Genomic DNA, 25,322 nt, shown 5'->3' on the forward strand with positions numbered 1-25,322 from the left:
CGCCAGCTTTCTGGGTTCTCTCCCTCTCCTCCCCCTATCGCGCCACCACCATCCACAGCGTCTCAATCTCAGACCCCGGCCAAAAGCCAAGTGCCAAGAACCGAGGTCGGGAGGCCACGGGAGAAGCAGCCAGAGCGGTGGTGGGCGGGGCCACGTGACCCGCGCCCTCGCGGTGGCGCGCATGACGCGTCGCTCACGTGGTGTGCCTCCGGCTCCGTCAGGCGGCGGAGGCGGGCGCGGGCGCGTCCCTGTGGCCAGTCACCCGCAGGAGTTGGTCGCACAATTATGAAAGACTCGGCTTCTGCTGCTGCTGCTTCTAGCGCCGGAGCTGAGTTAGTTCTGAGGAGGTATCCCTGGGCTGTTCTTGTCCGGCGGCTTTTGCTGCCGCCTTCGGAGACGCTTCCCGATAGATGGCTGCAGGCCGCGGAGGAGGAGGAGGTGGAGTTGCTGCCCTTCCGGAGTCCGCCCCGTGAGGAGAATGGTACGGGACCCGCACAGGCCCCGCCGGGGCTGGAGCGGGGAACTGAGAGTGAATCGCTTCTGGGAACCGCCGGGGAGGGGAGGACCGGAGCGCCGTGGACCGAATAGCGGGGAGGGCCAGGGCGGGCCGGGGAAGCCGCCGGGCTGAGCTGGAAGGCTGGGGTGCGAGCTGGACCGGCATCAGCCCGAGCGCGTGGACCGCCTGGGCGGAGACCCCAGCGTGCTAGCCTTTGAGGCAGCGGCAGCAGCTGCGGCGGCGCCGCGAGCCCGGGAGAGGCACCTGGCTGTAGGCTGAGCAACCCCGGCGCGACGGCCCCCCCGCCTCCGCCTTGAACCTCCGCATCCCCGGGGAGCTCGGCTGTCTGCTCCCCCCTCCCCCAGGGCCAGCTGCAGGCAGATGTGCGAGCCTGCCGTGGAGTCGAGGCCCCTGGGGAAGGTGCTAGGGAGGGAGGTGGGGAGAGAGGGACAAAACAGGACTGAGGGCGCGGGGCTCGGAAAGGTACCACTGGAACTGCGCAGCGGCGCGCGGCGGGTTCCCTACACAGGTAGTGTGGAGTTTCCGAGTGGTTCTGACGATTTTTTTTTAATGGTAGGTAGCTCTGGTTTCGGATTTTTTTTTTTTTGCACGACTTCAGTCATTTGATGAGGTTACTGCAGAAGGGACCACAAGGCGATGATGAGTGTTGCCAGGATGAAGCCAAGCCTTATCCATTGCCCTGGAGGGCGAGTTGCGTTCCAAACAGAAAGTGCGGAGCGAGTGAATGGAGAGGGAGAAAGAGGTGCATTGCAGTAATCTGAGAGTAGTTTTTTGATGCCTGGCAGCAGGTGTGAAGAATTTCGTTGCCAGTGACTTGGGCCAGTGCATTCAAGTGTTGGTGGGTACTTCTTATAAGTATTTATTATGTTGCCACTAACCTTCGTAGTTTGTAGATAGTAGTGCTTCTGCTGGAGTGTGGCCGTCCCACTAATTGAACTTGAAGCTATTTTAAGTACTATAAAATCTTGTTTAAAAGGGACTTACTAAGTGATGGATTTGGTTGTACAGGAGATAGATAGTGTCTCCTTCTTTGTACTCAGTCATTTTATTCATTACCTCCCAGTTACTTTAATTTGGAAAATGGTGACCAACCTTTTTTTTTTTCTTAATTGCATCAAATACATGAATAAGATTGACTCGAGGCTAAATTTTACATTGTGGATTTGTCATCACTCAGCAAGACTTGTTTGATCTTTCTCTACAAAACAACATTAATTTGGTTTGATATAACCTTTATGTTCTTCAGAACTCACATATACAAGTAGGTTTTCTTTTTTGAAGGAGGAATTTTAGCTATTTGAAAATTAATTTTGCTGTTACTTGAGAAAACTGATGTGAGAATTTGGCATTGATTCAGACTTCCATTCATCTTCCTGTAAGGGGAGGGGGGGAAGGGAGCAAAACACTTTTCCTAATTGTAAGCTTTGTGTTTTGCTGCAAAGCCTGTCTTATCAAAAAAAGTGTTCCCAAAACAGCTTGCCTCAATGATTTTTTTTTCTCTGATCATTGCAAGTTCATACTAGATTGCAAGTCAATGGGAGTTTATCCCTCAAAACTTTAGAAATAGTCGACTCCAAAACTTTCTCTTGCTTCTACTGTGTCTAGGTACATCCCACCCCCAATAATCCGTGCATTTACTTTTCTTTTTGAAACTTAATATATTCTCATCTTCATATTCACTTTTTAACATTTTTTTTCTGGAGATAGACCTTTTTTGAATTGAAAAATGAAAAAAGGCATTTTTTTTTATCTTCTACACTCTAGTACTCCAGAGTACTGATTCTTGTTGAGTACAGTTTTCTTCAATTTTTCTAAATCTTTTGAGTCTCTGAGAACTTTCTAAGACTTCCTTAATGTATATTGTGATTTTAAGAAAGATTACCTGAATGTATCTTGAATATATATTAGAAATCATAGTTCCTATTTAAAATTTTTTTTGAGGTTTAAACATATTATCCTTAAGGGTCTTTACTTTAAAACTTTAAAAAACTATATAGATTATTAGATTGGAATCAGCTATGATTTTTAAAAGTTGACTTTTATCCATTTTTTCTCCTACTACAAAGCCACTGGAATTCTGGCTCATTCTCCCCCCTTAGCCAACTGGAATATACTTGATATAATTTTAAAATTAATGTTAATATTTTATTTCACCAGGTAAAGGTTAGTGATATGAAAGTTTAAGTTTACAAAGTTTAAATTTGTTTAGAAAATATACATACATATTCTAAATACATATGTTTCCTTTAAAGAGTGTGCATATGTATTCTATATAGGTACAGCAATGCATTCACATGAGAACTTGAAATTTTAAACTTCAGATTTGGGGGAAGAGATTTTCCCTAATGACAGAAGCTAATACATATTTCCTCATCTTTTTTTCTTATTGATCCCTATACCATCTTAGTAGATTTTACAGTCACCTTAAAAAAATCTCCACCTTGGGTTTCCTCCCCCGTTGGTACTGTTTTTGCTTAGAGATAAAAAATGAGAAGAGTTTATCATGGAGAGAACCCGTTAAAATTTTTGCTTGTATCATTTATGGTGATTTGAACTTAGTGCAATGTAGAGAATATTTTGAATTGATTTGCCCTTCATTAATTTTAGAACATGAGTTCATTTTTGGTTTGAAATATTTTACTTGGTTTTGAAAATCATTTTATATGCCTCCATAGAATAATAATTGGGTTTACTTTTTAATTGTTTTGTTAAGTTCTCTAATTCTTAAGAGATTTTGGAAACTAAGTAAACATTGATCTATGGTAGTAGGAATCACTATACTCTATTGACATGGAAATTAATAAATCTTGGTTCTTTACCTTGCTCAATTACCGACTTTTTCAAGTCCCAGTGCTTTTTCATGATTCTTGTTGCTGACCATTTATTAAAAATAAACATGCATACACTTTAATATTGTTCCTGAGACCCATGTAGAAACAATTTTTAAGAGACTTGGTTTTCTTAACATCCTATAAACAGGTTACTTAACCCTTGTGAGCTTTAGTTTCCACCTTAGTAGAACAAGTATTGGTAGTAACACATGTCCTGTCTACCCCAAGGTTGTTGAAGAGCTCAAAAAAATGTGGGTGGGAGGCCAGCTCATTTGATCATTGAGAGCAACTAGTAGTAGAAAGAGTATTTCCACTTCCAAGGCGGAACACTGGATGGACTTCTGGGTCTGGAGTCAGGAAAACCTGGATTCAAATCCAGCCTCGTATACTTCTTAACTGCCTAACCCTGGGCAAGTCATTTAACCTTTGTCTGGTTTAGTTTCCTCTGCTCTAAAATGGGAATAATAATAGCTCCATACTCCCTGAGTTGTTGTGAGGATCAAAGGAGGTATTAGTAAACAGTGCTTAGCCCAGGGCCTGGAACATAGAAGATGTTTAATAAATGCTTGTTCCTTTCCTGTTTCCTATAAAATTGTCAAACAGTCATAGATTTACACTAGAAAAGACCTTAGTGGCCTTGTAATCCAGCCCTTTATTGCCAAAAGAGGTTAAGTGATTTGCCCGAGATCATCCAAGGTAGGCAATATTGGAAGGAAAGTTTAAACTCGGGTTTTATGATGCTATTGTCAGTTATCTTTTCACTGAACCATGATGATGATTGGCTAGATCAGTAGTGTCCAACTCAGATAGAAACTGGGGTCTTTAATCTGTACTCACGGAAACCTACAGGCTACATATTGACTTAGTTTTAAAATGTAATGTTATGCTTTATTGTATTTTTATATATTTTGTTAAATATTTTCCAATTTCATTTTAATCTGGTTCAGGCATCTTTCAGGAGTGTAGTTTGGCACCTTGGGGCTAGGTAGTGCCCAAGATCCTCTCCAGATCTAAAATTCTTATTCTGTTTTTAGAGTATAGCCAAGGTTAGAGCAGCAGAACCTGTTGACTTAGTGTTGTCTGTAAAACTAGATTTATTCATTTTATTAATACAGCTTGTTTGGTTTTTCCTGGAAACCAGACATCATCAGGTTAATGGGGTGGGAGGCAGTGGTGTCAGAAAAGAGAACCCTGTGACTGCTTGCGGGGGTAAGCATAGATTGAAGAGACAAGAGAAACACCAACTAGAGAAGCATAATATTCGGGGAACATTTATTATAGTGTTAGAAATGAAGAGTTCTACAACTTTTACTGATTTAAGGCACAGTACAGTATTTACGTTGTAAGGACAATGGCTCTTTATCATCCTTAGAGAAGGTTAAATTATACCCTCTTCACAAAAGTAAGGTTATGTGTAATGCTTTTTATAATCCATTAAAACAGTTAATCTTTTTAAAAAATGTATACTTAACCCGATAAATTCATTGAGTGATACTGATGAATGAAGTATGATTATATTACTATAGTTTGTAAATGAATTTCTAACTCATTTTTGATATACTTTATAATTTTGGGGATTCCTTGTTGTAAATTTTGTGATTTCTAATATTTGTTTTAAGTTTTAGTATCTGTCCCCCCAGCTTGGTGGTGGTTGACCTGACAAAACTTTTGTATCAGTGAATTCTTAAAAGGATTGTTTTATAATTTAGTAAAACATTTTAAATAATTTTTGATGTTAGATAACAGGTAGTATGTAATTTATTTGTAACATGTTATTTGATTTTTATGTGTATTGCATTGTTCTGAAAAAAGGATGTTCTACTCCCCTAGCCCACCCCACACCCTTTATTGTGTCTTATAAGTTACTTGAATCCTATCTATAATGATAAGCCTGCCTGGTCTTTCCAATAGGAGCAGAAACAATCACTTTCCAAAAGGACTGTTCACATGAAGTAGGAGGAGCTTGGGCAGGTGCTTCTGTTCTTGGTGTTGCACAGTTAGATGCCTCCTGTACTCTGCCCATTAGAGATAGGGTTATCACCACAAAGCCAATAAGCTCATCTCCTCTGGAATCCTTGCAGCTGGGGAAGTTGTGGGAGAGCATTCCTGAGCATCACTCCCCCCAAAGATAGTGTATTTTAACCCTGAGTTCTATGTCATGATGATACAAATAGATCTTTCAATAAAACTCAGGGAACTAGATATTAGGGGGCATGACCTGAGAGCGCAAGTGAGAGTAAGCCATCTCTCTTAGCCTCTTGAATTGTAAAAAGCCCAGCTTCCTATATTTGTTTACCATTCTAAACTTTGCCCTTTAACTTGATATGAGGTCCAATAATTTGTCTTTGGTGGTGGTGGTTTTTTTTTTTATCACAGTGTCATAAAATTCAACATGAAAGGTACCTTAGAGGGTGTCTAAGCCAGTCTCTTCATTTTACAGGTGAGAAAACAGGTCAAGTAAAAAGTGGCAGTCCTTAAAGAGCAGAACTGGGATTTGAAGTCAACCTTCTACTCAATTCAGTGAACATTTTACCAAGCACCTGTTATGTGCCAGGCACAGAGCTTTGAGCTAGAGAAAATAACCAAAAACAATGTCTCTGCTCAGAGAGCTTTATTTTGTATTAGATTCCAAATCTACTGCTTTTTAAGTTACCCTGCTGCCTGTAAGACTTTGTTCCTTTCCCAGATAAGCTTTCAAAATGTTTGCTCAATTAAAGCTTATTTATTTTACCTTTTAGGACGAAATAATTTCCCTCAAATAGGTTAGTGTTATATGTAACAGATGTGCATAATTAATTTTTAACATAAACTTCTGTGCTTTTAGTATGATTTTGAACTTCCAATAAATTATTCTGTTTTTTTTTCAGCATTTATTAAAACCTAGTGGGGAATAAAAATAAGACTCAGCCTTATTCTTAGATTGCTTGGTCTAATGCAGTCAAATGATAAGGTATACTCATGAATATAATACAAGTATAATACAAGGTATCAAGTTGGTTTCTAAAGAGGGAGAGAGTCCTTCTAGCCGAGAGACCTTGTAAAACGTTTGTAATTTGAGATGATTTAAGCAATCCAATAGAAACTCTTTCAAATCTCTTCCTCCATTCTCTGCTCTCCACAGCCTTAGAGGAGTCTGCTGCATTCTTGCTAAAGCTAACCCTGTCCTCTATACCTTCAAATTCATTTACTCTGGTCTGATAACCTTGTTTTGTCAGTCATTTTTTCTCTCCTATATACTCAGTCAAAATTTCCAGCCTGTAAACATGCTCAAGTTTCCCTTATTCTCAAAAAGGATTCCTTGATCCTGTTACCCCAGGCAGTCTCTCCTTCCCACCTCCACTCCCAACTTCCAAAGAGAGTAGTCCATACTTGGGGACTCTATTTCCCTACCACATACTTCATTTTCAGTATTTTGCATTCTTATTTCTATCTGCATTATTATAATAAAATAGCTTTCTCCAAGCTAATAATCAACTTATCACTAAATATATCATGTCTTTTTTCTGATTCATAATTCAAACTCATGTTTACATGGTGATTTGAGATTTACAAAGTAATTTAATCCTAACAACACTGTGAGATGGTAAGGTAGGTAAGTCATCATTCCTCTTGATTTCTATTTGACATTGGGCCCACCCACATTTCCTGAACATTCTTTTTTTTCCTTGGTTTCCACATTTACTTTCACCATTTTCCTTTTTGGCTTTTCCTTCTCTTCATGCGTAAATGTGTGTCCCCCAAGGTCTTTTGACTCCCATAATTTTTGGTTATTACTCCACTTCAGGTGACTGCCAATTCTTATCACTACCACCAGTAATATTGTAGTAATCAATTAGGTAATATCTAAGATCCCTATATATAGGGATCTATGATATAGATTCAGTGATATGTGTCATCTCTGCAGCATTTCCTCTGAATTCTATCCTGCATTTCTAATTGCCTGCTGCTGCTAGTACTTTCCACTGTAAGGGTTTTTCCATTTATTCTGTATGTACCTTGTATATACCTATTATAAGTCTATGTGTGTATGCATGCATGTGTATAGTTTCCCTCATTAGAATATAAGTTTATTGAGAGGAAGACTTTTCTTTATATTCCTAGAGCTAAATGTTTGCTTATTGTACATTTCTCTTTTTGTATCGCCAGTGCTTAGCATAGTGCTTGGCATATAGTAGGCACTTAATAAATGTTTATTGATTGATTGGTATAATAATTGTTTATATTCATATGCCATAATTTGTTCAACTGCAGTTGATTGAGTAATCCCTTGTTTTCAGTTCAGCCAAAAGAGCTGCTATGAATATTTTTATACACAAGGAGCTTTTTTCTCTTTCTTTGATCACTTTGGCATATAGGCCTGGTAGTAGTATAGGTGGGTCAAAGGGTGTGCACAAGTTAGTGACTTTTGGGGCGTAGTTCCAAATTGCTTACTAGAATGGCTGGATCAGTTCACAGCTTTGTCAGAAGAGTATTAATGTGCCTTCCTCTCCCAATTGTTGTTTTCCTTTTTTGTCATTTTGCCAATCTTATGGGTTTGAGATAGAACTTGAAGTTAAACTTGGCTTTGATTTGCATTTCTCTAATAGTGATTTAGAACATTTTTCATGTGATTACTAATAGCTTGGATTTCTTTCTCTTTCAGTCCCTCCTCTTGCCATCTCACCCATTCTAATCTAGGCCTTTTTCCTAAGAGACTACAGTAGTTATTTTCTCTTTATTGTTGAACATTGACTTGACTAGATCATTTTATTTCACATTTGCCATGAAATCTCTTCTCTTGGTTTATTCGCTACCGCCTTCTGAATTTCAGTTGGCCCCATCAACTTACTCCTTTTCTTTTGAGACAGGATGCCATCCATGGTGGCACAGTACACTTTAGAGGTGTCTCTTAGCACCAGATTCCTGTAGATTATTTGTACTGTAAGATCCCTATTTCTCATTATAGAATATCTCTCCCTCCATGGGAGTTTTCTTCAGTGGGATCTCTTCCCACCACTGAATCAAGATTTGCCCTTTTCTCCTGTTGCATTCCCCTCCTTTGCCATCTCACCCATTCTCAAACTGTTCTTTCAAAGAGATTACAGAAGCTCTTTTCTCTTTACTGTTTAACATTGTCCTGAATAGGATACCTCACACATTCCTCTGTATTTCTCCCCCTTTCCTTTTTATGTGTTCTCCTATTCTGCAATTTAGTCTTCCCACCCACCACTGCCAAAAACAAAGATTCACCTACTGGGTGGAGTATTATAAAATTATGTTTCAGGCCTATTACTCTACTATCATACCTTCACCCTTGTGAAGATAGTATTTGCAAATAGCACTTAGCACAGCACCAGCCACATAATAGGCATTATATAAATGCTGCTATTATTAAGATAATACAGAATAGATGGAAACGTAGTGTTAGAGGAAAATGCACTATCAGTTGGTCAGAGTAGAAAAGGCCTTATGCAGAGAATGACATTCGAGCTGAGTCTTGAAAGAAGGCAGGGATTCTAAGAGGAAGAGGTGAGGAGGGAGAACTTTCTAGGTAAGGACAACCAATGCAAAGGCACAGAGACTGTGTTAGTTGTGTGTAAGGTACTTTGTGTAGCCAGTGTGTCTTAATTGTAATGTTTGGATGGGAGTGAAGTGTAAGAAGACTAACTTTATAGGAAAGAACATGGCTGTGAAGAGCTTTAAATGCTAAACAAAGGAGTTAATATTTGACCCTGGAGGTAAGATGGAGTCATTGGAGCGTATTCAGTAGATTAGGGAGGTGGCATTGTTATACTTTTGCTTCAGAAAAATCCTTTTGGCAGCTCTGGAGGATGAATTGAAATGAGGAGAGACTTCAAGGTGTAGAAACCACTTAACCTGTTGGAATAGGCCTCATGAGAGATGATAGGGCATATATTAAAGTATCATTCTCAACTCTTCATTCTCACTTGAAACCCATATCTTGTCATTTCTACATTCACATCTCTTACATGTCCCCTTTTCTCAATTCATGTAGTCACAACCTTAGTTTAGTTCCTCAGCACCTCCTACCTGGCTTAGTGTAATAGCATTTTAACTGGTTGTCCTATGTTAAGCCTACTCCCACTTTAATCCGTTCTCTGTTTAGCTGCTAAGGTGGTTTTTCAAAATTCTATCTCCGATCATGCAACCTTGTTTACTGAGCCCCAGTGGTTCCCTGTCATCTTCAAGATCAAATATAAAGCCCTGTGATAACATTTAGCTCCTTACTCTACCTAAGATCAGTTTCTATGTACCTAGTTATTTACATGTTGTCTCCCTTGTTAGAATGTCAGCTTCTTAAGTACAAGGACTGTTTTTTGCCTTTCTTTGTATACTAAGTGTGTATGCTTACTGGTTCCAGTATGATTGGAGAGAAGGGAAGAAATGGGAAATGTAGAGAAATAGTGAGGTTTTATGACTGAAGCTCTGTAGTCAACAAATATTTATCTATTAAGCATTTACTATGTACTAGGCACAGTTCTAAGGGCTTAGAATATAAGTAGAAGCAAAAGAAAGACAATTCCTTCCCTCAAGGAATTTACATGCCATTGGGGAAGACAACACATAAAAGGAAGCCAAAAAGGGGTGATGGGGCAGTGTATAAGGTTTAAAGGCATAATAGAGAAATCCAGAAAAGTGCAGACTGGGTGGGAAATGAAGAGGCATCTGGGCCTTCCTTAAATGAATGTTCTGGAAAGAGCCCTCCACCCTCCAATCTAAAGTGGGGCTCAGAGGCAGAGGATATTTCTGAGATGTGAGTTGGAGGGCTGAAGTGATCTTCCAGGATAAATGGGTTCCTGTGGCATGATGGAGAATTCCAAAGACTTACAGCCTGGTAGGAAATGTACAATAGTACAGTATTGGCACCTAGATGGTGCAGTAGAATAACACTGGGCCTGGAGTCAGGAAGACCTGAGTTCAAATTCAGTCTCAAACACATACTATCTGTGTGACCCTGGACAAGTCACTTGACCTCTCTTTGCTCTACTTTTCTCAGTTATAAAATGGGGGAAATAATAGCACTTATCTTGCAGGTTCACTATGAAGATCAAATAAAATAATATTGGCGAAGCACTTGGCACAGTACCAGTATATAAATGTTTATTCCCTTTCCTACGTAGATTTATGAGTCACTACCCTTTAGAAGTTTATGTTGTCATCCAGCAAGCATTTATATAAAAGCAGAATGTGTGTAAAATGGAAATGCAAAGATATATACTATAGCAATAAAATGACAACTCAATATTTTGAAGGCAGGTTACTTTATATGATATCCATTGTGATTCTTTGAAATCTTAGATGTGGACTGATTGATACTTAGGTTTCACCTTGTCTCTGCATTGAAGTGGAGCTAAATTAAGGATTCAATATAAGAACTTTCCTCAAAAAAAATTGTAACCTTCTAACATTAAATCACTATATTTATCATCACCATAGGGACTAACTTTTCTATTTATTGCCTGTAGAATAATTCTTCCTTTCAAAGTATTAGCACCTAGAATCGATGTTTAAGATTTTTGTTAGGGTGAATTGCAGTTCACACTGAATTGGATATTTCCCTCATTTGTTTATTGAGTTACTGATGTATGTCTTTTAATTTAGGAGAAATTTGATTTTTAAAAATGATTTATTTTTAGTTTTCAACATTTATTTCCATAAGTTTTAATTTTTTCTCCCTCCTTCCACTTCCCCTCCCCAAGATGGCATGCAGTTCAATATAGGTTTTACATATGCATCCCTTATTAAACATATTTTCACATCAGTCATATTGTATAGAAGAATTACAATGAATGGGAGTAACCATGAGAAAGGAAAACACAAAACAAAAAAAGAAAATAGTCTGCTTTGATCTGCACTCGAACTCCATATTTCTTTTTCTGGATGTGGATGGCATCTTCCATCATGAGTCTTTTGAAATCGTTTCAGGTTCTTGCGTTGCTGAGAAGAGCTAAGTCTATCAAAGTCAGTCATCGCATACTGTGGTTGTTACTGTGTACAATGTTCTCCTGGTTCATTCACTTCACTCAGCATCAGTTCATCTAAGTCTTTCCAGGTTTTTCTGAAGTCCACCAGTTCATCATTTTTTATAGCACAGTAGTATTCCATTACATTCATATACCACAACTTGTTCAAGCCATTCCCCAATTGTTGGGCATCCCCTCAATTTCCAGTTCTTGGCTACCACAGAAAGAGCTGCTATAAATATTTTTTCACATCTGGGTCCTTTTCCCATTTGTATGATTTCTTTGGGATACAGCCCTAGAAGTGGCTTTTTCTGAGTCAAAGGGTATGCACATTTTTATAGTGAGAAAATTGATTCCCAAGTTTATTTTTGGATTCGTAGATTTAAATTTTAACTTCGTTTGAAACTGTTTGGAAAATTGCGCTAGGCCTAGATTAGGTTGCGTAAATATTTGTAAGTTATTTGGAAAAGTCTGTAAAACCGTAAGGTTTGTCTTTTTAGGTCTTCCTACTTTTTTTTTTTTTTGCAAGGGGGAAGGCAGTGCAATTGGGGTTAAGTGACTTGCCCAAAGTCACACAGCTAATAAATGTGTTAAGTGTCTGAGGCCGAATTTGAACTCAGGTACTCCTGACTCCAGGGCTGGTGTTCTACTCACTGTGCCACCTAGCTGTCCCCTTCCTACTTTCTTTAAAGAAAATAGATCTCCTCTTCTACAAAGTTACTTCTGGAATTGTTAGTTCCTACAGGTTTTTATGCATGTAAATTAACCAAGCCTATAGTGTTTCAAAGGGTGCATAATTTTGAATGTATTGTTAGGAGGCATATAGTAACTTCCTTGTTCAGATTCTGTAGTGATCAAGTTCTCTGTAGTTTCACTTTTCTGAACCTAGTTTTTCTGGTTTTTCTGTCTTTTAAATACAGGACAGTTAGGTTTGAGATATGTGCCTTAAAGCACCCTATTTCAGAGTAGAGAGTAATCACTTAATTGCATGGTTTATTTTGAATTTTATAAGTTTAAAATTATCTATAGTCTTTATTAAAGAATTTTCTATTTCTCTAGTTTCTCTTTTCTACTCTTCCAACTAAAAAGTTTACAGAATTAACTTCCACTTTGATACTTCCATGGGTCCGTGAGCTTATATTTCCTCTTCTTGTGCAGAAGTACTTTTAAGAACCCATCAGCATCCATGCAACTCCCATATCCCTCCCCAAATCTTCCATTTAGCAGAATCCACTGACATTCTGAAGACTTTTTCCTCTAGATTAAGAGGTTTTTAATCTTTTTTTCAATCTTATTGATTTCAAAATAATTTATTTCTTTTGTAATCCTATGTATTTTATGCATTTAAAAACATTATTCTTAGAATGAGGTCCATAGACTTCACTATAATGCCAAAAGGGATCTATGACACAAAATAGGCTAAGAACTTCTAGTAGGTGGAGTGGAATTGGTAGAATTCTAGCACTGTGAGACCTGTTTTCTCAGGAAAGTTATGTTGCAGAATGTTTATATCTTCCATGCCCTCCCTTCACTGCTCATTAGAGCTATTGACTGGGATATAGATTATAGAAAGAGTAGAGGGCAATATTTAATCTATAGATCAAAATTCTTTTTACTAAGTGAAAGTCATTTGTTAAGCTCTTGAATACAGAATATTGCTGCGTAATAAAAGAAATGTAAAATATAGGTAAGAAAAGATCTTGTTCTCAGGGGACTTGCCTGTTTACAGGATGTAGTAATTACAAAATAAAATGATACACGTTCATTAACTAGGCACAAAAGAAAGTGCTGTGGCATGCCCATTATCACCACTATTATTCAACATTGTACTAGAAATGCTAACAATATCAATAAGAGAAGAAAAAGAAATAGAAGGATTCAGAATGGTCAGTGAGGAAATAAAACTGTCCCTTTTTGCAATTGATATGATGGTATACTTGGAAAATCCTAGAGATTCAACAAAAAAAAATTAGTTGAAACAGTTAATCATTTTAGCAGAAAAGCAGAATTTAAAATAAGCCTATATAAATCATCAGTGTTTCTTTGTATTACCAATAAAGCTCTGCAAGAAGAGATTGTAAGAGATATTTCATTTAAAATAACTGTGGACAGTACAAAATAACTTGAGATAGACAATGTAAAATACCTGCCAAGATAAATCCAGGTTAATTAATACTTGTGTTTATAACACAAGATGCTTTTTATACAAATAAAGTCAGATTTAAATAATTGGAGAAATATTAATTGTTCATAGGCGGGCTAGGCCAATGTAATAAAAATTGTAATTCTTTCTAAACTAATTTACTTATTCAATGCTATCCTAGTTAAATTGCCAGAAAAATATTTTATTGAGCTAGGAAAAAAAGAATAAAATTCTTTTGAAAGAACAAAAGAGCAAGAACATCAAAGGAATCAATGGAGGGAAAATGTAAAGGAAGACGGTCTAAGTAGTACCAGATCTTAAACTATATTGTAAGGCAATAGTTATTCAAACTATCTTGTACTGGCTAAGAAATAGAATGGTCAATCAGTCCAGTAGAGTAGGTTTACAATACACAGTAGCAAATGACTATAGTAATGTAACCTCATGTTTTATAAATGTACAGATCTAAGCTTTTGGAATAAGAACTCACTAATTGGTAAAAATTGCTTGGAAAACTGGAAAGCAGTTTGACAGAAACTTAGGTGTAGACAAATATCTTAAACCATTTACTAAGATAAAGTCAAAATGGATATATCACCTAGACATAAAGGGAGATATAGATAAATTAGAGGAGCATGGAATATATTATCTATCAGATTTATAGGTAAGAGAAGACTTTATGAATAAACAACAGAGAGAGCATTGAGTGATATAAAATGGATAATTTCGATTACATTAAGTTAAAAAGATTTTGTACAAATAAAACTAATATAGCCAATAAATATATATGTATATATACATACGTGTGTGTGTGTGTGTGTGTGTGTGTGTGTTTGTGTGTGTGTGTAGAGAGAGAGGGAGAGAGAGTGCCAGTTTCTTGGATAAAGACTTCATGTCTCAAATATAAAGAACTGAGAACTGATAAATAGTCGAAGGATATGAACAGGCAGTTTTGGAAGAAGAAATAAAAATTTTATATAGCTATATGAAAAATGCTCTAAATCATTATTGATTAGAGAAATGCAAATTAAAACAACTCTTAGGTATCATTTCACTCCTATCAGATTGGCTAAAATGATAGAAGAGAAAAATGACATGCTAGAGAGGATGTGGAAAAATTGGGACACCAATACACTGTTGGTGGAATTGTGAGCTGATTTTGGAGACCAATTTGGAATTGTCCCCAAACAGTTATAAAATTGGGTATACCCTTTGATAAAACTGGGCATATCCTTTGACTAGATCTGTTTCCCAAGGTGATTAGGGAAAAAGGAAAATAACCTATACGTGATAAAATATTTATAGCAGCTCACTTTGTGGTGGCAAAGAACTGGAAATTATGGAGTTGCCCATCAATTGGGGAATGGCTGATTAAGTTATGATATATTGTGATGGATTAAGAAATGATGAGCAGGTTGATTTGAGAAAAATATAGAAGAAATGTATGAAATAATGCATTGTGAAATGAGTAGAACCAAGAAAACATTGTATATAGTAACTGTACTGTATATAGTAACAGTATATGGTAACTCTAACAATAGCAATTTTGTTCAAAGATTAGCTGTGACTGGCTAAGTTATTCATAGTAATATGGTCATCCAAATCAACTGCAACGGATTTATGAAGGAAAATGCTATCCACTTCCAGAGAAAGAATTGATATATGAAAGTATATATTATATGGTTCCACATATGTTTGTATATCAAATGTTGACCTTCTCTAATTCGGGGTTGGGAGGGAAGTAGACAGTTTGGAACTTAAATTCAACAAAAACAAATATATAAATTCTAAAGGAAGGAAACTGCTGTGTAAAGTACAAAGGAGGAAAAGCTTCTGTCAGCATCAAAGGAGTCTTTACTGTCTTTGCAGTAATTTTTTTTTTAAATAGGTCAGCTAGTCAGTCAACAAGCATTTATTTTTTATTTTTTTTCATTTAGAGATTAGTTTACAGCACTCAGTTCTACATAATTTTGAGTTCCAGATTCCCCACCCCGCCCCACCTCCCTTCCCAAGACGGCATGGAATCTGATATCTTCTATTTCGCATTGAACTTACTTACACACTAGTCAAGTTGTAAGGAAGAATTATGACCAATGGAATGAATCATGAGAAAGAAGAGACAGAACAAAAAACCCCACAAAAACAAAAGAGAGAAAGAAAAGGGGAAAAAAAAAGGCAAGGATAAAGTGTGCCTCAATCTGCATTCATACTTCTTAGTTCTCTGAATGTAGATAGCATTCTCCACCGTGAGTCCTTTGTAGTTGTCTTTGCACCTTGTGTTCTTTGCAGTAATTTTTTAATGTGTGCTGAAAGAATGTGCTATGTGTAATAAGTTAGCAACTGGTGCTTTTACAGCTCTGGAAAGCCTGATACTATAATCAGGTTTCACCTTAGATTTGTTATTTTGGACTTTCTTTTATATACTTAGAAGATTATTCATAGGCTATATAAACTTTTCAAGGGATACATGTGGCCTACTAGGCTGTTAGCTAACCCTGTAAGCTTCTTGAGGGCAGGAAGTTTTTACTGTTACTTAGCAGGCCCTCACTGAATGCTTGTTGATTAAATTAGATAATTGATTATGTTGGTAGCTACTTCTCTAGGAACACTATTTTCGGAAAATCCCATCTGAGCTTCACTTCACTCCTTCCTTTCTGACCATTTCCTTAATATGCACATTCCCTCTCAGACTTCCCTGCATTCCTTAAGATTTTTCTGCTGTGTTTTTGTTCCTGGATGAGTTGTGTCAATCCTTCCCTATCTCTAGCTTTCTGGACCAAATTGCCCCTCCTTGGCCACCACTCCCCTATTATTGTTTCCTCCGCAAAGCAAGTAGAACCAGAGCTATATACACCTTGACTATAACTGTTTTTTAAAAAGAAGGAAAGGCCAGATGTGGTAGAATTTCAGACAGGTCTAGAAGAAGAGTAAGAATGAAAACTTCACACAGAGAGAGCACACACTCATACTTGATTATATTTGCCTGTCTTTCCTCCGTACTTCCTTCCCCTGTTCAAGAATTCCATTGTTACCCTACTTCCTACAAAGTATAAAGTTCCCACACTTAAACAGCAAGCATTTATTAGGAGCTTACTATGTTTCAGTCTCCATGCTAAATAAGTAAGCCTTGGGAATGAAAGCCTAGTTACTTTTCTCAGGGGCCTACATTCTAATGGAGGAGATAATGCATGCATATACAGATATGTACAAGACACTTATAAACAAATCAAATTCCAGATAACCTTGGAGGGGTAGACATTAATGGGGAACTGGGAAAGACCTCATGTAGAAAGTGAATGTAGAAATTGAACTGAGTTTTGAAGATAACCAAGAATTCCAAGAGGCAGAGGTATTGTAAGAGAATTTCAAGCATGGGGACAACCATTGTTATCCAAGGCACTAAGGTGGATGTGATTAGAAATAACAAGTAGGTCAGTAGGGCTAGATTGTAGAGTATGTGCAGGAGGAAGTGTATAAGAAGAGGAAAGATAAATTGGGACCAGGCTGTGAAGAACTTCAAATGCCATATAGAGTTTGTATTTGATACTAGAGGTAATATGGAACCCTATGAGTTTATTGTTTGGGATGGGGGTGGAGGTGACATGGTAAGACCTTCCCTTCTGAAAAATCACTTTGGTGGATATGCAGAAAATTATATTGGAGGGGATAGAGAGACAAGTTATGAGGTGGGAGTATGTGTAGAGAGATGGGGACATATGGGGGAATTATTGTTGAGGGTGAAATGGCAGGACTTGGCAACTGATTGGATATGGCATGAAGCAAGTAGGAGTGAGATGTAGAGGATGAAAAATAGTTTCAAATCTGGGTATCTGGAACAATGATGGTGCCCTAAACAGAAATAGGGACCTCTAGAAGAGGGAAAAGCTAAAGGGTGGGGGGAGGGAAGGGTGAAGGATGATAATGAGTTTTGTTTTGGACATATTAAATTTGAGGTGTTTACTAAATAGTCATTTGGAAATATGAAGTTATAGTTCAGGAGAGAGACTAGGGCTTGATACATGGATTTGAGAGTCTGGAAAGTCAGAAATAGTTAATGGGGTTGGATGGATTAGACAGTTAACAACAAAGGAGTAAAAGAAATAAAATTTACCTATGGACACTATTTTTGGAAAATTCCAGCCATGCTTCACTTCACTCCTTATGAATGCACTTACTTATAGTCTCAAAACTTTTCAGATCTTAAATTCTGAAGCAACTTAAGAAAAAAAAAAAGACTGCTTTTATTGAAGGGAAACTGCTTATGCAAAATAAATTCAGTGTTCCTCAATTGTGTGCAAAAAAAGGTTTGAAATCCACTGGAAAGGGACAATGCACAGCTGACACATGTAAAGGGCTTTGTAAATCTTAAAACATAGAAATATGATCTGGTATTATTATCATCATGGTTTATCTGACCCTCATTTTCATTCTTTATTATTATTATTATCATTATAGTTAGCACTACTTTGTCATTCTAATCTCTTCTGGTGTAATTCAGATAGAAATGGTCCTGAGACAGGTCACTGTAATTGCTATTCTTTTATGTTGGATATTTTGAAAACGAGAGAATAAAATGACTGCTTTTTGTAATTGAACAGAAATATTATTAGCTTGTAAGGTCATCTTACATTGGCTCATTGAAAGCATCTTCATGTCAACTCCTGTGGCAGATCAGCTCTAGCAGCAGACAGGATGATGCACTTTATCCTGTTATCACATGGTTCTGATTTCTTCCACATGGGGTCTTATGTTTTTGCAAGCTTTTCATTCCATGTAGCTTAGAGATTATGAGTATTTGGCATGACAGCATCTATTAAGAACATTGTTTGTAAATTTTTATCGATTAATGTCATATCTGGGTGATTGTGGGCAGCAGTTTTGTCTATGCTGATCCTCCTCTTACGGCACATTTTATTTCTTGATTTCTGAATATTTCAAGGTCTTCATTTGAAATACAGGCATTTGCTGTCTGTCAGGTTATGAAGTGTAGTGATCATTTGGTGTGTGACCTAACCATCAGATTTTTTCTTGCTAAGTTTTTGGTAAATGTTAAATTTTTACAACTGTACAGACTGTACAATTTCTATTGCTTCTGTAGCTGGAAACTGACATAATGTCTTAAGGTTTGCAAAGTGGTTTTGATCCTCACAAAATTATGAGGTGTAAGTGCTGCTGTAGGTGCTGTTTTACAAATGAAGAAACTCATGCCAAGAGAATTTTAAGTGTCTTTTCTAAGGATTAATATAGCTAGCAATCTTCTGGAAAAGGATTCATACTTTTAATTTTCTGACTTCCAGGTCCAGCACTCTAGTCACTGTGCCACCTAGCTGTCTCATCAAGGAATGTGAGTCTTTAAAGATAACCTATCTGTAATTTCTGATGGCTGTGACTTATCATTATTAGCAATAATAGTGATAGAAAAATCATTCTCATCTTGTTCAATGAAATTCATATAAAAATGGACCCAAGAAAAGTTACTAGAGTTTTTATTTTTAACGTGTTGTGGACTGTTGTGTAGCTGAATAAACTAACAGCTTTTTTGTGGTTAAAGAATTAGAATATAAATTCCCCTTTTCAGGAGTCATTGAAAGCATCCTTGGTACAATACCAGTAGCACACAGGAGGGCAGGGATGAAATGTACCTCATTTAATTCCCATATTTTTTTTCTGTTGTCTGTATTTTTAAAGTTGTTGTTCCATGCAGCTTGTAAATTGAAAATATTAGGCATGACATTCTCTGTTAAAAAACATCGTTCTTAAGTTTGTGTGGATCATTGTTGGTAGTTTTTATCATTTCTTTGATGATATGGGCTCATGAAGGATAACTTCTGTAATTTTTGGTGGAAAAATTGCCTTTGGAATCCTCTACATTTCCACAAACATTTGAATGACTCAACCTTTTTGTTATGTATTCTTTACCAACGTTTTGGCCAAGTTGATGCAGATATCTCTGTAGAAAGACATTTCTTTCCCTGTTTGTTACAAACTCTTATATCAGTCTTACTATTTCTTTTTGGTGGAAAAGTATTAATTTTTCTATAGCTGCCTTAGGGTGTTGGGCTGTGTTTTGTTAATATTGTGCAAGTTTATTTTTAGAATACTTTCCAAATCTGTTATGGTCCATTTTATAGTTCTCAAAGTATATATTAAGACTGATACAGCATAGGTGTTGATTGCTTGATTTCAGGAGGCCAGTTAAGTTTTAATATTCATCCATAGCCTTCTCCTTGATATTAATTTTTTTTTATTATGAACTTAATGGTCATCAATAAACTTGAGTGTGTTGTCATTCAAAATTAGAGTGGAGTTTTGGAGTGAGTAGCATGTAGTAATACTAGAATGGGTCAAAATAGTCTATTAATAAGAGCCTATAACAATATAGAAGGGTATGAACAAAAATTCAGAGATAAAGTCCTGTTCAGACTTCTTAGCCCCTCGGTCTCAGGGGCAGTATATATGGGATATTGGTCCAGGCTGTCAGTGGAATGTGGGCTCAGATTGAAGGCCCAGATCAACTAGGGTAGGGGTGAGGAACTGGCGGCCTCGAGGCCACATGTAGCATTCTGGGTTCTTGAGTGTGGCCTTTTGACTGAGTCCAAGTTTTACAGAACAGATCCTTTAAAGCGGATTTGTTATGTGAAGTTTGGATTCAGTCAAAGGGCCACACTTGAGGACCTAGTGGCCCTCGAGGCTGCAGGTTCCCCACCTCTGAACTAGGGATTCAGGTTTACATAGGGTTTTCAAACAGAGGGTCTGCTATGGCACCCATGTGCCTGGGAAAGCGATGGGATAAGGGAGCATGGATAAATAATAGCAAAGGGAGCTTTTTAGAGATAAGCCAGGAAAACCTCCTCATGATGAAGAAGTCTACTGTTTGACCAGCAAGCTTTTGGGAGAGTTTCAGCAATCACGTCTAAGTAGAATGGGAAGCTTTGCTAGCATTGTGTAATTGGAAATATACCTGGGAGAGTTGGATAGTAGACTTCGGGCTATTCACTAGTATGCAAAAGAACAACAGAAAAAGAGGATTGCTTGTGAAACCTCTGAATCTACCAGGTACAACTTGGGAGTTTTGTTTTGTTTTAGTGAATGTTTACTTCATTTAACATTGTAACTGTCAAGCTGCCCTTTTTGTTGATGTCCCCTTTTGAATTTCCTTCTGAACTCTTCTTTGTATTTTTTACATAATTTCCTTCTTTCTTTCCTCCCTTCTTCCATCTTAAACTATCTCACTGAAAAATGTCAATTGTTCTTGACAATTTTATGGTGGTGAAATATTTTTAAATCCCTTACAGCTATGGTCTTTAGAAATAGAAAACAATTTTCAATGTGTACATCAAATAAGCCAGCTTTAGGTCCAAAGGTTTTGGGATAAGGCAGTGAAGCTGTTAGAGTACTTTTAGGCAGCTTGTTAAATAGTTCTCAAATCAGTGTGGTTCTTTACACTTCTTAGACTTTTTTGGCACTTGTTTTGCTTCCCAACCCATATGTTGTTTCCCTGGCTTATAGATTTTTAAAAAACCAATTCGAGCAGTGATTTAACACATAATTGGCCTGTATCGATGTTCTCATTGGTGTTATTGTTTTTAGATAATAGGTATGTAATGCCATGTGTTTTTGAGAAGAAGCTTGTAAAGTTCTTTGTAGTAAATTCATGAAGTACTGTGAAACATTTAATCCCATAATTGTATCTTATCTGGCCCTGTCATTTTCCAATTTTACAGAGAAGCTTGTAGCTTCACTTGAGTTTCATTATATTAACTATGCCCAAGCTTCAGTTTCTTGATTCTTTTTTTTTACTGAAGAATTTATTTTATTTATTTATTTTTTTAAATTTATTTTTAGTTTCAACATTCATTTCCACAAGATTTTGAGTTACAAATTTTCTCCCCATCTCTACCCTCCCCCCCACCCCAAGATATTATGTATTCTGATTGCCCCTTTCCCCAGTCTGCCTTCCTCTCTATCACCCCACTCTTCTCCCCCCATCCCTTTTCCCCTTACTTTCTTGTAGGGCAAGATAGATTTCTATACCCCATTGCCTGTATATCTTATTTCCCAGTTGCATGTAAAAACAGGTTTTTTTAACATTTGTTTTTAGAACTTTGAGTTCCAAATTCCCTTCTTTCCTCCTCACCCATACTCCTTGAGAAGGCAAGCAATTCAGTATAGGTTATACATGTATTGGTATGTAAAATATTTCCATAATAGTCATGTTGTGAAAGACTAACTATATTTCCCTCCATCCTATCCTGTCCCACTTTATTCATTTTTCTCCTTTGACCCCGTCCCTTTTCAAAAGTGTTCGCTTTTGATTACCCCTTCTACCATCTCCCCCCATCGACTCCCCCACTACTTTCCTGTAGGGTAAGATACCCAATTGAATGTGTATGTTATTCCCTCCTTAAGCCAAATCTGATGAGAGCAAGATTCACTTATTCTCTTTCACCTACCTCCTCTTCCCTTCCATTATAACAACTTTTTCTTGCCACTTTTATGTGAGATAATTTACTCCATTTTATCTCTCCCTTTCTCTTTCTCCTAATACATTCCTCTCTCACCCGTTAATTTTATTTTTTAGGTATCATCCCTTCATATTCAACTCACCCTGTGCCCTCTGTATATATATATATATATATATATATGTATATTCCCTTTAGCTACCCTAATACTGAGAAAGGTCTCATGAGTTACAAATATCATCTTTCCATATAGGAATATAAACAAAACAGTTCAACTTTAGTAAGTTCCTTATGATTTCTCTTTTCTGTTTACCTTTTCATGCTTCTCTTGATTCTTGTATTTAAAAGTCAGATTTCCTATTCCACTCTGGTTTTTTCATCAAGAATGCTTGAAAGTCCTCTATTTCATTGAAAGTCAGTATTTTGCCCTGAAGTATTATACTCAGTTTTGCTGGGTAGGTGATTCTTGGTTTTAATCCGAGCTCCTTTGACCTCCTGAATATCATATTCCAAGCCCTTCAATCCCTTAATGTAGAAGCTGCTAGATCTTCTGTTATCCTGATTGTGTTTCCATAATACTCAAATTGTTTCTTTCTGGCTGCTTTCAATATTTTCTCCTTGACCTGGGAACTCTGGAATTTGGCTGCAATATTCTTAGAGTTTTCTTTTTGGGATCTTTTTCCAGAGGTGATCAGTGGATTCTTTCAGTTTCTATTTTACTCCCTGGATCTAGAATATTAGGGCAGTTTTCCTTGGTAATTTCTTGAAAGATGATATCTAGGCTTTTTTTTTTTGATCGTGGCTTTCAGGTAGTCCAATAATTTTTAACTTTTCTCTCCTGGATCTATTCTCCAGGTCAGTGGTTTTTCCAGTGAGATAGTTCACATTGTCTTCCATTTTTTCATTCTTTTGGTTCTGTTTTACAATTTCTTGATTTCTCATAAAGTCACTAGCTTCCACTTGCTCCATTCTAATTTTTAAGGCAGTATTTTCTTCAGTGGTCTTTTGGACCTCCTTTTTCCATTTGGCTGATTCTACCTTTCAAAGCATTCTTCTCCTCATAGGCTTTTTGGAGCTCTTTTGCCATTTGAGTTAGTCTATTTTTTAAGGTGCTATTTTCTTCAGTGTTTTTTTTGGGGAGGGGTCTCCTTTACCAAGTCATTGACTCATTTTCCATGATTTTCTTCCATCACTCTCATTTCTCTTTCCAATTTTTCCTCTACTTCTCTTACTTGATTTTCCAGATCCTTTTTGAGCTCTTCCATGGCCTGAGATCAATTCATATTTTTCTTGGAGGTTTTTGATGTAGGCTGACTTTGTTGACTTCTTCTGGCTGTATGTTTTGATCTTCTTTGTCACCAAAGAAAGATTCTTTATGCTGCCTGCTCATTTTCCTAGCCAGTTACTTGACTTTTGAACTCTTTGTCAGGGTATGACTGCTTCCAGAGTGGGGAGTGCTTTGTCCCAGGCTTTTGCGTTGCTCTTTCCAGAGTTACTTCTATTCTGTGGTGGTATGATACTCCTCTCCTGGCCTGTGCTTTGGTCTGTGAGTGCAAGCACTCCTTTCTGCCATGTAACTACCAGGAGGACTCCCTCTCCACAGCCACCACAAGCTCAGCCATACCAGCGCTTCTCTTCCCCCAAGGACCACCAACCAGGACTGCAACCCTGATCAAAGCAGGGCAAAGCAAGAGACCGCTGCCTCAATGCCAGCAAAGAGATCTCTGCACTCCTGCTCTGATCAGCCGCCTGATTCCCCCCACCGTCTGTGGGTGTGAAGCTCCGGAAGCAGCTGCAGCCGCCAGCTCTGCCCCGGGTCTGGGGCCGGACCAAGCACTTCTCTCACCCAGGTCCAACAGTTTTCCCACTGACCTACTCTGTTGTCTTAGGTGTTTGTGGGTTGAGAAGTCTGGAAACTGCTACAGCTCAGTGATTCAGGGCCCCGAGGCCTACTCTGCCCAGTCTGCTCTGGTCTGGTCTTTTCCTATGGGGCCCAAGCTGGGCTGCCAGCCAGGCCGTTTTGGGCTGGAGAGTTGTTTTACTCTGTCATTTCATGAGTTCTGTAGCTCTAGAATTTGTTTAGAGTCATTTTTTACAGGTGTTTGGAAGGATTTGGAGGAGGGCTCAAGCAAGTCCGTTTTCTACTGCCACCTTGGCTCCGCCACTGCCTGAACTCTGTTTGATTCAACTTGGATTTTCATTGTGTTGGACTTCTTGAGACCTGAAAGAACACCAGAGTTTTTCTGCATTAACTTTGTTTGGGAGTTTTCTCTGATTTCTTTACTTCTCAATTTTTGGTTGTAATGGTTTCTTTTGTTTTTTATGGGGTTTTGACTCTGTGTATCACCTTAACTTTGTGATTTGTGTCTGTCATTTGCAGATTCTGATGTACTTCATTTTTGGGATTCCGTTCTTTTTTTTTTTTTTTTTTTTTTGAAGAAAGTCTCTTAACTGAGTTGCCAAATTTCCCACTTCTATTGTGCATTCTACCTAGGTATTGAGATCTGTCTTTGCCTTTCTATTGATAGCACTTCAAAAGCTTTCTGCAATTGCTTTTGTGGGTGTTATTTATCCTTAGGGGTATTTTTGATTGCACTATTTTTCTTGTCTTACTCCAGGTCCAGTGAATGCTCTTTCCATTATGCTATACTGTTGGTTTCTACCAAATTTAATAGTCCCCAGGAGTCCTGTTTCTGAGGTTGAGAGTGGGAGATAGACCTGGTATTCCAACTTAATAATAATAGCTAACATTTATTTGGTGTTTTAAGTTTCACAAAGTACTTTGCATACATCATTGTCCCTTGATGTTCACAACCATTTGCTGTAGGTGGCTTTTTTTTTCTTTCAACTTAAATTTTATTATATAAACCTTAATTACCAAGTTTATGCCAAGTGGAAAGAAAAAGAAAGTAACAGCATACAGCTGATATGATGTGTCATTGTGTAAGGATGTCTGCATTTTTTTTTCATTGCCAGGAAGATAATTTAAACATAATATTTTTGTTTCTCCCAAAATCCTTATTTAATGAATATGACAGAATATACTATTATGCCGCTTCAGTGCTGAAAAGTATCTGTAATTTAAAAAAAACTTATTGTAATTAATTGCACAAAAATTTTGATATTATATCTTTCAGTTTTTCCCAACAGAAATCTCTGAAGGTGATAGATTAAAATGTACTAGAGCAGTAGTTCTCAAACTTTTTGGTCTCAGGACCCCTTTACACTCTTAAAAATTATCGAATACCCCAAAGAGATATTTATATGGTTTTATCTATCAATATCTACCATATTAGAAATTAAAATATGTTCATATTTAGTTTCAGCATCCAAATGGATCTTGGAGACTTTGAGAACTGTCTTCTGGGAGAGAGCGAGAGGGGAATCACAGTTACATTAAAATAA

General features: G+C 37.5%; 1 protein-coding gene across 1 annotated transcript in view; it reads left to right on the forward strand.

Moving 5' to 3' along the window:
• The first annotated feature begins 216 nt into the window (after positions 1-216).
• Positions 217-25,322, forward strand: part of TRPM7 (transient receptor potential cation channel subfamily M member 7) — a 157,089-nt gene continuing 131,983 nt past the window's right edge. Inside the window, exon 1 of the mRNA XM_036735744.1 lies at positions 217-481. Coding sequence (XP_036591639.1) covers positions 479-481 — 3 coding nt within the window. The 5' untranslated portion in view covers positions 217-478. The remainder of the gene's footprint in view (positions 482-25,322) is intronic.

Source organism: Trichosurus vulpecula, chromosome 8 (assembly GCF_011100635.1).
Source record: "Trichosurus vulpecula isolate mTriVul1 chromosome 8, mTriVul1.pri, whole genome shotgun sequence".
In the NCBI taxonomy this organism is placed as follows: Eukaryota; Metazoa; Chordata; class Mammalia; order Diprotodontia; family Phalangeridae; genus Trichosurus; species Trichosurus vulpecula.